This window comes from Puma concolor, chromosome C2, assembly GCF_028749965.1.
Source record: "Puma concolor isolate L17-30 chromosome C2, mPumCon1.1.hap2, whole genome shotgun sequence".
NCBI lineage: Eukaryota > Metazoa > Chordata > Mammalia > Carnivora > Felidae > Puma > Puma concolor.
In genome coordinates, this window is record NC_141675.1 from 64974794 (window position 1) to 64991088 (window position 16295).

Below are 16295 nucleotides of genomic sequence, written 5' to 3' on the forward strand. Positions count from 1 at the left end.
AATGAGAAGCCTTTCAAACCTATCAAGCCCAGTGGATGTAAGTAGATGTTTCCTCTGTGGTTCCAGGGAATGGAGCTGGCACACGAGGATGGTTACTCTAGAGAGGACTTTGTCATGTCAGCATACAGGAGGACTTCATAACACTTTGGGCTCTCTAGGACGGAAGGGGCTTGGGAAATGGAAAGCTTCCTAAAATAGGAAGTGCACCATCAGCACCTGGATGGCACCACATCAGCACTCTCCAGAAAAGCCTCCTTCATGCTCTTAACGGCTGCACCCTGTGTCCACGTCAACTCTAGAATCCTATGCCTCGGTCTTCCTCCTCCAGACCTAGGCCAGACCTCTGGGGACCACTCAGAGCAGCAACGGCCTCCCAGGGCACGGGCTCCAGCTAGCTCCAGGGAAAAGCTAGCACAAAAGTGGCAAAAAGTTAAAGGAGAAGGTGCATTCACCGGGGTGCCTGGTATCGTAACAATCCACACGGGAGGTGAAGACTCAGTGTGGATAAAGAAGGCTGGCAAATCCAGACTCAGATGGCAAGAGGTAGGGCCCCAGGGTCTAGCCCTCAGAGTAGCCCTCAGAGTAGCCCTCAGAGTAGCCCTCAGAGTAGGCACTCCACAACTCCTGAGACCAGATAACACCCGCACCTCGCCTACCACATGTAGAATGTTCTAGTTAGGGCCTAATGAATCCATTTAAGACTCAGACCGGTTTTCTGAATTACAGCAACCCTTGGTGACATCCACATTCATTCCTCCAGTGACAGGCCCTTACTGCCCCAGTTACAAATTTTTTTCTTAAATTAACCTTCTATCCATGCTTTAAGGAAAACTCCACACTCTATGAAAAACTAGTATAATTTCACACTGAAACAGAATGTTCTGTATCTTCTTATCAGCATTTACTTGAATACTGGTATTAAGTTTACTGTGAACTTTGTGATTCAACCCCACTGTCAAAGTCATAATCATTTTATCTAAAGCTCTCTGAGCAAAGGTGTGGGTAGCAGCCTTGCCCAACGCACAAGCAAGTACCATGCTTACATCAGGCAGTCAGTGGAGAATGTGACCAAATGAAAATGAATGGCACAGGAGCCAAATGAGACCAACCTTCAGTCTGCTTCCCAAGATGATGCTACTTTGGGTCTGAGAGAAGCCACAGGCTATGGCTTTTTGGTTTTCTACCTCAGCCCTCAGGTAATCAAAGTGTACCTGCACACCCTTGATCCAAAGACATCTATCATCTGTAAAGTCAGATATAGTTAGGAATCTATAGGACGTGAGATCAAAATTCTCTCTTCTACTGTCTGGAGCAATCATCACGTGTCAGGTGCCAGGATGGAGTTTAGGAGCACAAAGGTCAACAGCTCTCTGACAGAGGCTCACGGTCTAGGGGAGGGGACAGACTTTTAAGAACTAATTCTCAGAGTGTGAAGGGTAGTGTGGTGGGAGCCTAGAGGAGGAAGTGCTCGATCTGGGGACTGGGGAAAGTAACTGCCGGGAAGGTACAGTGGAAAGGAATCTTGAAGAACCGCTTCGGAGTTCACTGTGCGTACTGGAAAAGAAGGCACATTCCAGGAAAAAGGAATGGTTGCAGTGTGTTAGACTATGTAATCTAAAAGAACAATGGAAAAGTAACCCCGCATGTTTGAGCAAGAGAATGATAGTTATCTTCCGATATCAGGAGAACTGTCTGATTAGGTGTCTGCTTCTCCATGTAGAAGGTACTATGAAAATCGGAGCGGGGGGCACTATGATAGTACACGCTGCACTTTAATATGTATAAGAACTTTGTAAAAAAAAAAAAAATTAACAAGGAAACTGGTTGCCTTGAGCAGACGAGTTTACATCATAATTATATCATTTTGGAGTCAGTTTGGGTTCTAATTTGAGCTTAGCTCGTGGGAAATGCTTAATAAACAGTCGCTATACACATTATGAGACAATACACTCACCTTTACACTGAGTTCCAACACCACACCGAGTTGTCATCGATGGCAATGTCTCATGTATGGGGTAGGAAGGTGGAGTAGAGAACATTCAAGGTGCCTCCCTGCCTGAAGCTCTCCTGGATTATCTCTGCCCATTTCTGATCTGCCTTTATTCCCTCAGCTCACAGGAAAGATGCTACAGAAATGCCCATTGAAAACCTGCTACCTAAACGTTAGCTATCGTTACTATTATTTATTTATTTACAGAGAGAGAGAGAGAGAGAGAGAGCATTTGTGTGCATGCAGGGGAGGGGCAGAGGGAGAAAGAATCCCAAGCAGGCGCCACGCTGTCAGGATGGAGCCCAACGCAGGGATCAATCTCACAATCCACAAGATCATGACCTGAGCCGAAATCAAGAGTTGGACACTCAACTGACTGAGCCTCCCGGGCGCCCCCATTACTATTCTTATTGTACTTTCTTCTGATATTATCTTTCTACTAACTTTATCAGCTCTGGTTTTCTTTCATCCCTGTGTATATCTGTATGTGTGTTTAATGGTATGCAAATATTCTTGCAAGCCAACTCAAATCCTTAGGAGGGCATAGATGTAGTCATTAAAAAACAAAGGAAAATAGGGGCACCTGGGTGGCTCAGTCGGCTAAGCATCCAACTTCAGCTCAGGTCATGATCTCACAGTTTGTGAGTTCGAGCCCCGCGTCAAGCTCTGTGCTGACAGCTCGCAGCCTAGAGCCTACTTCAGATTCTGTCTCTCTCTCTCTCTCTCTCTCTCTCTCTCTCTCTGTCACCACCCCTCATGCTCTATCAAAAATGAGTAAACATAAACAAGTTTTTTTTAAAGTAAAGGAAAATAACTTTCTACAATTTATTATAAATGACACTAATAACAATAGCTAACATCACTTAACACCTATGAAGCATCAAACTACAGTAGGCCTTTTATATGCATTATTTTAGTTAATTCTCATAAGAACCCTACAAGGGAAGTATTTATGTTTTAACCCATATTTTATAGATTAAAAAAAATAAGTCTTAGTGAGTCAAGTGATTCACTCAAGGCCCCAACTATTAACTAGTATAACCTTACAATTTTGCAACATAGTCGACAACGATCTCATATTAACGGCTATATACTCCCACATAGTTTTTATATCTGATTACGGAAGATTTTAATTTGAATCTGAATATATGGAAAGAAAACACAAATAAGCCACTTAATCTAATAAACAGGTAACAACACTGAGTTCATTTTGTCTCAATCTCATGCCTCAGGACACTATTAAGAAGAAAGGGCTGGGGCGCCTGGGTGGCTTGGTCGGTTAAGCATCCAACTTCGGCTCAGGTCATGATCTCACGGTCCGTGAGTTCAAGCCCCGCGTCGGGCTCTGTGCTGACAGCTCAGAGCCTGGAGCCTGTTTCCGATTCTGTGTCTCCCTCTCTCTCTGCTCCTCCCCTGTTCATGCTCTGTCTCTCTGTCTCAAAAATAAATAAACGTTAAAAAAAAAAAAAAAAAAAAAAAAGATGAAGAAGAAGAAAGGGCCCACACAGCGGCCAGGTCACATTCACCTAAGCAGTCTTTGAGCATCAAATTAAAATGTCCAGCTTTCTCACATAATGTATGATTCCATTCACATGAAATATTCTGAGTGGGCAAATCTAGAGAGGCCGAAGGTAGAATATGGGTTACCTAGGGCTGGGGGAGGAAAAAGTGGGAGCAAGGGAATGAGTACGAGGCCTCTTCTTGGAGTGACGAAAATGTTCTAAAATTACATTACGGTGATGGTCACACAACTCTGTAAATACGCTAAAAATCATTGGGCTGTACACTTTAAAGGGGTTAACTTTGTGATATATAAATAAAGAAAGCTATTAGAAACTACTTTTCCAGGGCTCAGTATCAAGTGATCTCTAGTCATTCCATGTGGCTGCTGTCTTCCAGAATAAACATGAAAACCAGATGTGTAGTAAATAAGCCTTACCCAGGAACAAAATGTTCAACAATGAGGAGAATGAAGACCATGCCTATGAAGTTGGTGAGTTTTCCTTGGAAGCAGTTAACGGGCCTTCAGCCTCTTTATCAAATGTCACTAGGTAAGTGCTGAATGGTATTAGCTTTTGATTTTTACCAAACCAGAAATAATGGAAATATTCATTCATCATTACTAAAATGTTTTTAAGTAGACAGAATGGAGTATTAGAAATAGCAATAACTGGGGAGTCAAAAGACCTCAAAGGGCCCAAAGACTCCAACTCAACTGGAAACTTGTGGCCTCTGGGACTCAATCATTCTAGGCTTCGGTATAAGATGAGGAGGAAAGTGTTCTCGAGACACAATGGAAATCCATGAAAGTGTCACTCCTAGACTGATGTTTCAAGTATTTAAGTGAGCTTCCTCCCACATCCCTTATTAAATAAACTCTCTACCTTAAAATTGCATTGGCTATAACCACTGACTAAAACTTTAAACCTGATAAAAATCAAAAGGCAATTTCCTAAAATAATGCATAAACGTAGTGAAATAATTGTTCTCCAAAGTAAAATTATCTCATCCTTTATAAAAATTGATCTTGCCTCATCTAACCTGTCACTCCTAACCTATTTTAATTTTTATTATAAAAACTATAATTTCTTATGAAAGGAAATCTTAGATTTACAAACTGAGGAAAATTAAAATCATTCTTAAAGCCGCCATCATAATTAAATAGAATATGGGTGATGTTAACCTGCAACTAAATTTTGGTACATATTGTTCTCATTTTTTTCTCTTCATAAGTAGTTTTCTTTTTTTTCTTCAACTATAATCATGTTTAAAAATATTAATATGCATAAAAGTATATATAGAGAGAAGAAAATACAAACTACCAGAAAGTCTCAACTTCAAAATAATCCCTAAACCTCTATTAACTTAAGGTGACCATCATTTCTGCTATCGCCTTAAGCATAGCACAGACAGAGATACGTAGATTTTAAATAGGGCCAAGTACATGGTGCACAAATAGTTTAATTTTAAGTGTTTTAAATTAAATATCTGTCATCACTACTTGCTATTACACTTTTTTCATACCATTGCAAAATTGTAATAGTTGCATAATGGTCCATCATACAATTTTCTTCTACTGTATGTTTTGAGTACTTCCAACTTTTTATGATAATAAGTAATGTTTCAGTTAGTATTTTTGTACTTAAAATGTTTTATACTCCTACCTGGAAAATTCCAATCTATTACCCTGTTCCTTTTGTGATTTCTCTATTGGTTTTAGAATGAGAAAGTGCTTCCCCATCCAAAGATCCAAATCTTTATTGGATCTTTATTCTATTCTTTCCTTCTTTTCTCTTTAAACATAGTTCCTTAATCTATGGGCTATGTTTTCAAATACTGTTAAAGACTCCAAACTTGTGGCACTGGATGGCTCAGTTGGTTAAGCGCCCGATTTCGGATCAGGTCATGATTTCACGGTTTGTGAGTTCAAGCTCGCATCGGGCTCTGTGCTGACAGCTCATGCCTGGGGTCTGCTCTGCATTCTGTGTCTCCCTCTCTTTCTGCTTCTCCCCCTCTCACACTCTGTCTCTGTCTCTCTCTCTCTCTCAAAAATAAATAAACACCAAAAAAAAAAGATTTTTAAAAAAAGGACTCCAAACTTGTCACATGTCTAAGTTTTAGCAAAAGCTAAAGTAAGCTATTTGCCCAACATTTTCAAATGCACATTTACGTTTTTAAAGGAAACACTTGTCTCATATTCTTGGCTTTCCACTAGGCCTCAGAAAGCCTCCAGGACTGACAAAATAACCAGAGCTTTGATTATCAGCAGGAAATCATACTGGGCAGGAATGAGGAGGACACTCATACAGGCCAAATTAAGTTAAACAATCAGAAGATCCAAGTTCCTAGCCTTAGCAGTTTTATTATTTTAGCCTTTAAAAGTCTCAGAAGTTCCAAGATGAGCTTAAGTATGTAGTCAAAAGACAATTTTCAATGCTGTGGGCTGACTCTCCATGGTCATGACTTTCCATGGTCGCCATTGGTCTCGTTTACTGACCATGGGCAAACTCTGTATGTTGCCATTGCTCACCAGCAGAACAGGTGAGAAAACAGTACAAGCCCACCTCCCACCCAGTAGAGTAAGAACACAAAGGACATGCCTTACTGGTTGACAGTGAGTCAACAGAAGCATCTCTGAGTGTGAAGAGTGACACAGGTATCAGTGCTCACCTGTTTGTTTCTCATTAATAACAAATATTGGATTATAGCTCCCCAGAACATAAACTTCTTGTACTAAATTTTCTTCCCACCAGAGCACTTCTCTGAGGCACAGCACTGTTAATGCTGCTATCCTCTATGACTTGGGATAAATGACAGAATCTTCCTGGGACAGTTTCCTCAACTATAAAATGAGGATAAGGACAACTGGCCTCTTGGGGTTGTTGTGAGAAACAGAGAAGAGGCTCAGAACAGGGACTGCCCTTAGGGAATGGTTTTGGTATTAGTTGTTGTTGTTATTACTATACTATTATTACCACCACTACCTCTACTGTTCCTGCTAGGACTATTATTTCCACTCTACCTCTGGAAATGCCAGACTGTAGGAGTGCCTGGGTGGCTCAGTCAGTAAAGCGTCTGACTTTGGCTCAGGTCATGATCTCACAGTCCATGAGTTCAAGCCCCATGTCCAGCTCTGTGCTGACAGCTCGGAGCCTGGAGTCTGCTTTAGACTCTGTCTCTGTCTCTGTCTCTCTCTCTCTCTGCCCCTCCCCTGCTCATACTCTGTCTTTCTCTCTCTCTCAAAAATAAACATTTAAAAATATATTAAAAAGAAAAAAAAAGAAAAGAAATGCCAGACTGTAAAACTTAAATTGGGTTTTTCCAAAAGAAAGAGGGAACTGGATGGAGAGGACTGTGGTCAGTCAGATCAACCTCGGGAGTAAAATCCGCCCAGGAAGTCAGTTTTCCTGTCACTATTAAATACTGAATGTCTGGGGTGGGTGGCACCACAGTCCTCCCCACTTTCTGATACACAAGCACAGGACTTCTGCGCATAGTCACCGTCAGTGAGCAGGGCTGAGCCAGAACCTGGGGGTTAGGCACAAGAAAGACCATGAATCCAAGGCCAGAAACCACAGACTAACACCTCCCCAAAGGGGCACCGAAAAGATCCCAACTAGGGGTGGGAATGAGAGCCACCTGGGCCATGAATAGATTTATCAAGGTTCAGCAGTCAGAAAACCAACTGACTCTTGATATCACAGTTACTTCTATGTATTCATTTCTTTCCTGAGTGCCTATCTTCTACCGCCAGTCAGTTCTCCCAGTGTGTGGGCCAGTTCATACTGAAATGGTTTGCCTGAGGATTTGTCTCCAACCTCGAAGCTCTGAATCGTTTTAAAAGAAAATAAGGATCACACGCTTATGCATTATCAGCTAGGTTCACAAGCCATCTGAGATTTATGAGACATCTAGAGTACTTTGAATTCCAACAAGAAAGCAGTTTGATATAAATTAATCAGCTCAAAGCTTCGCTTAAAATTAGATGGTATGGAATGAGAAAAATACCCGTCTCTACTTGATTCTAGGCAAAAGGCAGAGTTGTAACAAAACCAAACTAGTCCAGCAAGATGAGAACAAGAATTACAATGCAAGTTTCAAACCTAGAATCAGGAATAAGATTTGCTTACTTTATCCTCAAATTACAGATTTCAAACACCCTACTGTATGTATGGTCTTTTTTTTCTCCCCATGTTTGAAGGAAACGTAATGAATATTCTTTGGGAAAACCCTAAAATCTGGCCTTCAGGGAGTTTCTCCTATACTTTGCTACATTTGTTTATTTGTGTTTCTACTCAGTGGTATTTTGTTTGGGTATCTTCTCTAGAGGAAAGGCTGTGAAACACTTGGGAACACAGAAATTGAGATCCACCAGACACAAACGAGTTTCCTGTGAGCTTTTGAAGACTTTTATCTATGCCGACTAAACACAAGTAAGTAAGCAGTGAGCAAAATGTTCTTAACATTGTTCTTGAAAAATCACTGGGCAGCAATAATCATGCTGACAGAAGTCCTTCTTTAAATTTTAAATTAAGAGCATTTAATTATTAATAACAGTATAATAAAGAGTACATATATGCAGTAAGAGTGTATATTAAGCAAGTTACAGCAATCTTTGCCTTGTTGTCTTGTTTTGTTTTGAAAGCTAAAATGACCCAGTGGATTTGCTGTTAAGAAAAGACCTGCAGAGGCAGGGGCAATCATTAGCCGTACAATTGTATCTTGGAGGTATAAAGTACAGTCAAATTTGTGATCCTGAAATGGCATGCAGTCATAACTGTATAACTTCAGCCTCAGCAGATAATGGAAACTGTGATCCTCAAGGAAGTAGGGTCCTTAAAATTTAGCATGTCACCACAAAGATTTTTTCAAAGTTCTTTTTTCTGTCTCTCTTCTCCCTCAATTTTATTTTTTTGAACAGAGGAGAACAGGGAAGAACAGATCCCTTCCAATACACTGTATTTCCCAGCGGCGGGGGAGAAGAGCAGAAGAAAAGGGCAATAACAGGGGCATATTAGCATTATTTTAAAACACTCGCACATTACTTCCAACCAAAGCACACTTAAAGTAACATAAACACAAGAATATTTTATAGAGTGTTACAAACTTTAAAACATCATCCAATTTACTCGTGCAGAACAATTTCTTGCTGGATTGCTTTGGTGACAAATTAATTAAGGTAAAACTGCTCTCTAGGTCTTTAAGTTAATGAAATTAAAGAAGATACTCTCTTGGTACTTACGTACTGAATTTCGTGTTATTACTATTAGCAATACAAGGCACGCTCCATTTTTGCCATCAGATTTATTCCAGAAGGAGTCTCGGATCGTGAGGAATTGCTCGAGAATGAACACAGTGACAGCTATGCACCTCTACACGGTGCCCACATCAATAGTTATGTGGGTATTTTAGGAGGCATTCTAGAAAAATGTCAGACTCTTCAAAGAGAAAATGAAAACGGCATTCTGGTTCATTGTAACTCTAAGTAGGCCCAAGGGAAAACTGGGCACCAGGCAATTTTGCACAACGGTGTGAGGCACGACATCGCTAGCTAGAGGGTAGCACAAGGCCGCCTCATGTTCAAAAACAGTACAATCAGCCATGTATAAAAATCACACTTATGCCTAGAAGACTTAACAGGAGGGCAGAAAGAAAGGAATTCGGAAAAAGGAACTAAAAATGCTTACAAACAAGTCCAAATCTCCGGACTACAAATCCACCACATAAATGCCATTTCATTCTAGCTTCCATGTGTATGTAATATTGCCAAACAACGCATATGTGATAAGGAGAATCATAACCTCCAAACCTCCACGAATTCACATCATTTTCTACAAGAACACAGCGACGGCACAAATGCTATGCTGTCCTGTCATCGCCCGCAGTCAGTAGAGAGAAAGTCTGACACATGCAGCAGAAAAGTTCAAAATGTTATTTACTAACCTCGTGCCCCTGTGAAAGCAGTCCCTCCATACTGCTTTACAGAAAGAATCTTTACTATGAAACTAATCTCCAAAGCAGCTGATCCAGCCCAGAGGGGAGGACTCGGACTACCCAGGGAATCCACAAACACAAGGAAAGCAGTTTGTTCGGAACTTGGCAACTTAAGTCATAGCCAAGCCCACAAAGCACTTTAGCCTATAAGCTTTAGTAATGAACTTGAAACCACTCCCCATATGTTAAATAGACACTGGGCTGCTGTGAGAAATAAAAACCACGTACACCATGAGCAAAGACTTCAGGCTTCAATTTTGAACTTGCTGCCTAAGAAAACCATAACACACAAACTTAAAGAGAACCCTTACTCCCTTCTCTCTCAGACGCTGCAGTAAAGTGACTCATTCATTTTAAACAGGAGGAATGCGATCCGCTCCCCATTAGGGTCATGAGATGAAGTTCAATGGTGGTGACGGTGTAACATATAGCACTGCAATTTCACTTTGCATAAGAGGGACACATGAAGGGACCATTGCTGAGAATCAAAGTTACATACCGTTTTCAAATTTTGAGGGGTAGCGTTAAATAAGCCTAATATCTCATTAATCACTAAAGTCTAAAAATCAACTTATGTTTGAGAGGAGTATGTGTTAAAAAAACCTAATTTTTTAATATAGTTAACATACAATGTCACATGAGTTTGAGGTGACCAGCACAGTGAGTGATTCAGTATTTCTGTATATTATGCTACGCTTGCCTCAAATGTAGCTACCCTCTGAGGATGATTCTAACTTATGACTCCCTCTCGGTGTCTGTAAATCTGAAAATCACTCATAATTCAGTTTTACCATCTATATTTTGGTTATGTTTACAAGATAAAAGATTTTTTGCTCGTATTATAGTTCTTTACAGTTTAAAATGGAACTGAATAGGACTCGCTAGGTTTCAAACGAAGAAATGTGAACTCATTTCTCATTCTAGAAAAGTAAAATTGATAAATTCCTAAAGGCATTTCTATCTCCAAACAGTCCATAAAGTTCCAGTATATTGCCGAAGAAATAATGAAAATCCACGCTCTGCTTTTTAACACGACATGTTCACAGTACCGTATACATAGTTTACCCCTAGTTTTCAACTCCAAGAACAGTGTCAGTTGTAATGGCTTACTTCACGACTTCACCTTGATTTAAAAAAAAAAAAAAAAAAAAAAAAAAGACCTATTTCACAGTCAAGATTCTCTAATTCTATTGTTTCTTCTAAGACATAACATCGGACCAAATATTCCAAGGAACACTGGATTCATTTCCTGCCAAACAGATTTATATAGGTATTGCTGGTAAAATCAAGTTTCTCAAACCCGGTGCAACAGAAGACGTTAGCACATAAGCACAAGATCAGGCATGAAAAACCTGGAGACCCCCAGAGACCTCACACGTGCCCCACCTGCTTCCCCACCCACTCCCAGGTGAGCTCAATGGTTTCTCCTGGGGTCACTTTAGAATGAGGGGATCAAGACAATCACCTCCATGAGAAAACTGGCCTCTAGATATGCGGCCCTTGCCTTAAAAAGGAGCCAGAACCCCACCTGGTGGCAAAACCAAGAAAAGGCTGGAACAATTAAGTTTCAGGGGAAATACAACTTTGATGCTGGAAGAAAACACAATAAAAGCAGAAGACGATCTGTTATAAGGGTGCATTAATGTCACATACAATATAAGTGTGTGGTGAGGTTCAAGGAAAGTTTGTCCCCCCTACAAGAGCAGAATATTTCTTGAAGATATGAAAATGCTCATGCAAAAAAGAAAAAAAGTGATTACACTCAAAACCATCTCTTCAGTAGTTCTGGTTTGCAAATATATACAATGATTTACATTCCCAGAAAAATCCTCTGATAAATAATGCTGATCCCTCCTTTACCCAAAAATCTGCAAGTAAAATGCCAGTCAACATAATCTCTGAAATGGAATAAATATGGATAAACCCCCAACTTAACCAGCTAAGTACTGGTGGGACAGTGTCCATCACTGTGTTAAAAGGCTGTATCCCTAAGATTTTTCCTGTCAAAAGTATTTCCTTTTGTCTCATACAAATTATTTCTGCCAAAAATCCATGTACAATATCAACGTCAATGGAGATGAAGAATAAATACTTGGTTTCAAATTGCACTAGAGTAAAAACCCAGAAAAAACAGTATAGTAGGATGTGACTTTTTTAAATTTTTTATTTTATTTTAGAGAGAGAGAAAGTGCATGAGCAAGGGAGAGGAGGAGAAGAAGAGGAAGAGAGAGAACCTCGATGCCACGACCCCTGGGATCATGACCTGAGCCAAAATCAAGGGTAGGACACTCAACCAACTGAGCCACCCAGGCACCCAAGCAGGATGTGACTTCTTAATAAGCCCAAGCCACATCACTGAAACTAAAGTTAATAGTTAATATTTAAGTTCTTGCTATAAGGTAGGCATGGTTCTAAACTGCTCTACAAGTATTAACTCATTTAAATCTCACCACTGTTTTTTTTTTCCCCCCACCACTATCTTATAATACCAGCCTTACAGATGAGAAAACCAAGGCACCTAAAGGGTAAGTACCTTGCCCTTGGTGGAGCTGGGATTAGAACCCAAGCAGTCTGGCTCTGAAGTAAGTGTTCCTAACCACGTACTTTAATCATTCTGTCCTTCTAGGTGCATACCACTTGGGAAACCCTGCCAGACTCTGGTCAGACACAAGGGAGGGGGAGTTGGGAGAGGAGAAATGCCCTGTAGACAGTCCTCATGATGGTGTAGACCGGGCAAGGCTTTGCAGGGAAGCAGCCACAGAGCTGAAAACAGAAGGCCACATGGCAGGTAAGGGATCCCCAGGCAGAGAGCACCCATTCAGCCTTCCAAAGAAAAGGGGGAAATGGTGAACAGGCCATTGAAGGGACCACAGGGAGCAGAAGAAAATGCTGCAAGAGAGGCAGGAGCCCTCTGATGTCATATCACAGAGGCTAAGAGACATCAAGAGAGTTTAAACCAGAGGGCGCCTGGGTGGTTCAGTCCATTAAGCTTTGACTTCATCTCAGGTAATGATCTCGCTGGTCTTGAGTTCAAGCCCTACAACAGGCTCTCTGCTGCCCCACGTTGGGCTCTCTGCTGTCAGTGTGGAGCCCACTTTGGAACCTCTGTCTCCCTCTCTCTGCCCCTCCTCTGGACCCATGTGTTTGGACGTGCACTCTCTCTCTCAAAATAAATATATAAACATTAAAAAAAAATTCTTAGGAAAAAAAAGAGAGAGAAAGAGAGTTTCAATGGTAAAATGACCAGATGTGTGCACTGGAAAGATAAAGTAAGGATCGAGGCCTTTTGGAATGGGTGGGTGGGGTAGAAATTAAGACATTCCAAGTAGAAGGAAGGGCAGACCAGTGCTTTCAAATGTAAAAGTTTACACTTTCCCAAGCTTCCCCAAGGACGCTGGGTCAGTAACGCAGGCAGCAGTGGCGCTTGCTAGTTCCCTTGTTTAAGCAGGGTTTGGGGCCTGAGCCAGGTGCAGCTTGTTGAGGCCATCTGCAGAGCTGGGAACACGGGAGGAGGAGCAGAGGGGCACGGAAGGGCCCAGGAGTTGGGACTCTGGAGGCCGAGTGGGAGGTCCCTCGGGCCACCCAGGGTGGATGTGCAGGAGATACAGGTCTGGAGCTCCAGTCCCCTGCCTGGATAGAGGTGCACATCTAGTAGGCACTGCAGAGAAAGGATGGCTGCAGCTGGAGGGCAACAACAGGGGGTCTGCCCCCAACAGCACCAGCCACAAGAGTAAAGGGTAAAGGATTTGGGGGTTTTTTTTTAATTTTTTTTTTTAACATTTTTATTTATTTTTGAGACAGGGAGAGACAGAGCATGAACAGGGGAGGGTCAGAGAGAGGGAGACACAGAATCCAAAACAGGCTCCAGGCTCTGAGCTGTCAGCACAGAGCCCGATGCGGGGCTCGAACTCACGGACCGCGAGATCATGACCCGAGACGAAGTTGGCCGCTCAACCGACTGAGCCACCCAGGGACCCCAAGGGTTTTTTTTTTTTAATGTTTATTTTTGAGAGGCAGAGGCGAAGAGGGCAGAGAGGGGGACAGAGGATCTGAAGCAGACTCTATGCTGACAGCAAAAAGTCCAATGTGGGGCTTGAACTCAGGAACCTCGAGATCATGACCTGAGCCGAAGTCGGACGCTTAACCAACTGAGCCACCCAGGCGCCCCAAGGGTAAAGTCTAAGGCAAGGTGTTTCGGAGGATCTCGAACAGAATTCAAAATGTGAGTGGGAGAAAATTTTCATTTTAATTTTTACGAACCTCCAACTGAAATTGAGGGTTTCCTTCTTTTACAAATGCAGGCAACAGTCCATGCTAAAATTAACCATACTGGTAACTTATCACAAGTAGAAATCAAAAGATATCTACATATCACATTACAGTTATTACAAGTACCTCAAAGTAACATTTCCACCCATCTCTACTTCCAAATGACAGTAGTTCCCAGACCTGCCACTAGTTCTTGGTGTGGAATGCATTAATAAAGGATGTATGTAACAATACCACATATCTTTTGCTCTACAGATAACTGTATATCATATCATTGGCTTCCTTTGTAATCCCGTGCATCTGAATTTTAAGCATTTAAATTTAGACATTTGAGTTACGCATTAAACATTATTCTGAAAAGGGATACATTAACTTCACTAGAATGCCAAAGGTGTCCCGTGGGGCGCGTGCGCGCGCGCGCACACACACACACACACACACACACACACAGAAGTAAAGAACCTCTATCCGATTTAAGGAGGAAAATAAAAAAAACCACAGGAAGATATTTCAAAAAGGAATTCAGAAAAGGGGGGACATGGTATGAGATGACCCAGGATTCAACCCAGGACCTCTGACTCTTTCCTCCACCAACTGCACACCCTAAAAATAGTCATCCCTTCATTTGTGTCAGCAAAGTGCTTTCACATTTATCAGCTCAGTAGCTCGTCACAAAGACCCAGAGTAGGAAAAGTCTACCCAAACTGCCTGAAACTTCAGAGAGGCCGCAGCCCAGGAAGACACCACTCCCGGGCAGGGTGGGCGTGGGGAGGACTTGGCATCTGCCACCTGCTCTATGGGGCTGCAGCCCTGAGCACAGAAGAGTACATGAGAGTCCATCCCTTGTATCAAATCAGCTAGAACCCGATCCAGAGAGGAAGGAATAGCGAGTACAGAGCTTACTGAGTGCATCCTGCTTCTCTCCAGGCTTCCATCTGCAGGCAAGGGTAACAACTGATTTGCATTCTTTGCTCAAAGCTCTTTCGTTTAGTTCTGATTGGCGATCCAGGGTGAGTTACAAAATTTACAGTATTGCAACTGTTCAATTTTCCTTTGGCTATAACCAGAACAGAAGCCTGTACTTAAGCAATTAGTCTGAAATTAGATAGACAAGCCGAAACAATACCCTCTCTGTTCCCTCCTCACTGTGCCCACTAACTGGCGTTCATTATTTAATCTGTGACGCGTGTTGCCAGGGCTGCATTAACAACATCGCTTTTTGTCTTCACATCCACTCCCTACTCTGCAACATCTGTCGTGGCTCATGTCTATATTTTATTTATTTTCCTTCTTTTACTTTTATAGGGTCATTTTCTTAACTGCCACAAATTGCTTTATAATATATTCTAACCCCCCAAAAGGTAACAACATTTTGTAACTTGGTAATAAGAAGAAACTTAAGGTGTCGGTACAAACACCCTTTTACGTTACTGCAATTTACACAAAATTGTATCATTAATATTTTATGATATATTTAATCTCATGGTTGACTAAATAACCTATCTTTATTTTTTAATAACCTGATCAATTCACAGAATACTTGGCCCCTTCTCATACAATGTATGCATTTCCTTTTTCGAACGTGGCTTTGGGGCACCTGGATGGCTCAGTTGGTTGGGCGTCCGACTGTGGCTCAGGTCATGATCTCACAGTCTGTGAGTTCAAGCCCCTGCGTCAGGCTCTGTGCTGTCAGTTCAGAGCCTGGAGCCTGCTTCGGATTCTGTGTCTCCCTCTCTCTCTCCCCCTCCCCCACTCACGCTCTGTCTCTATCAAAAAATGAATGTTTAAAAAAATTTTTTTAGAATATGGCTTTATATGACCAATATAGTATGGTCTTCTGAAAAACAAGTTATTTCTTAACATGCATGTTAAAAAAAAATTATTATGGGGAGCCTGGGTGGCTCAGTCAGCTAAGTGTCTGACTTCAGCTCAGGTCATGATCTCGCGGTCCGGGAGTTCAAGCCCCGTGTCGGGTTCTGTGCTGACAGCTCAGAGCCTGGAGCCTCCTTCGGGTTCTGTGTCTCTTCTCTTTGCCCCTCTCCTGCTTGCTCTCTCTCTCTCTCTCTCTCTCTCTCAAAAATAAACAACATTTAGGGGCGCCTGGGTGGCGCAGTCGGTTAAGCGTCCGACTTCAGCCAGGTCACGATCTCGCGGTCCGTGAGTTCGAGCCCCGCGTCGGGCTCTGGGCTGATGGCTCAGAGCCTGGAGCCTGTTTCGGATTCTGTGTCTCCCTCTCTCTCTGCCCCTCCCCCGTTCATGCTCTGTCTCTCTCTGTCCCAAAAATAAATAAACGTTGAAAAAAAATAAACATTTAAAAAAACATAAATTATTATGTTTATTAATGGGCCTTTAATTTCTAAGTTCCCTATTCTTTCTTTCTTCAATAAGGAGCCATAGTAAAAATGATCACTTGCCTTCTACTCCCATCACCTAAGAACTAGAATGGGAATTCTTGTGAGTAAAAAAGAAAGTTCAAAATTGGTTTCCAGACGCTGGAAAGGAAGAATGGAGCCTTCCTGCTGCTGCTGCCTATCCATGGCAC

The 16295-nt window shown here is 41.9% G+C and overlaps 1 protein-coding gene across 7 annotated transcripts in view; it reads right to left on the reverse strand.

Moving 5' to 3' along the window:
- PLD1 (phospholipase D1) overlaps nt 1–16295 on the reverse strand; it is a 208849-nt gene that overhangs the window by 160145 nt on the left and 32409 nt on the right. For 2 of the 7 annotated variants that reach the window (XM_086674721.1, XM_086674717.1), the window contains exon 1: nt 14657–14776. The exons of 2 other annotated variants lie outside the window; for them this stretch is intronic. In XM_086674721.1, coding sequence (XP_086530847.1) covers nt 14657–14718 — 62 coding nt within the window. In that variant the 5' untranslated portion in view covers nt 14719–14776. Of the gene's footprint in view, nt 1–9433; nt 9594–14656; nt 14783–16295 lie in introns of those variants that run through there. 3 more of the 7 variants (XM_086674720.1, XM_086674722.1, XM_086674718.1) reach the window with 3 other exon arrangements.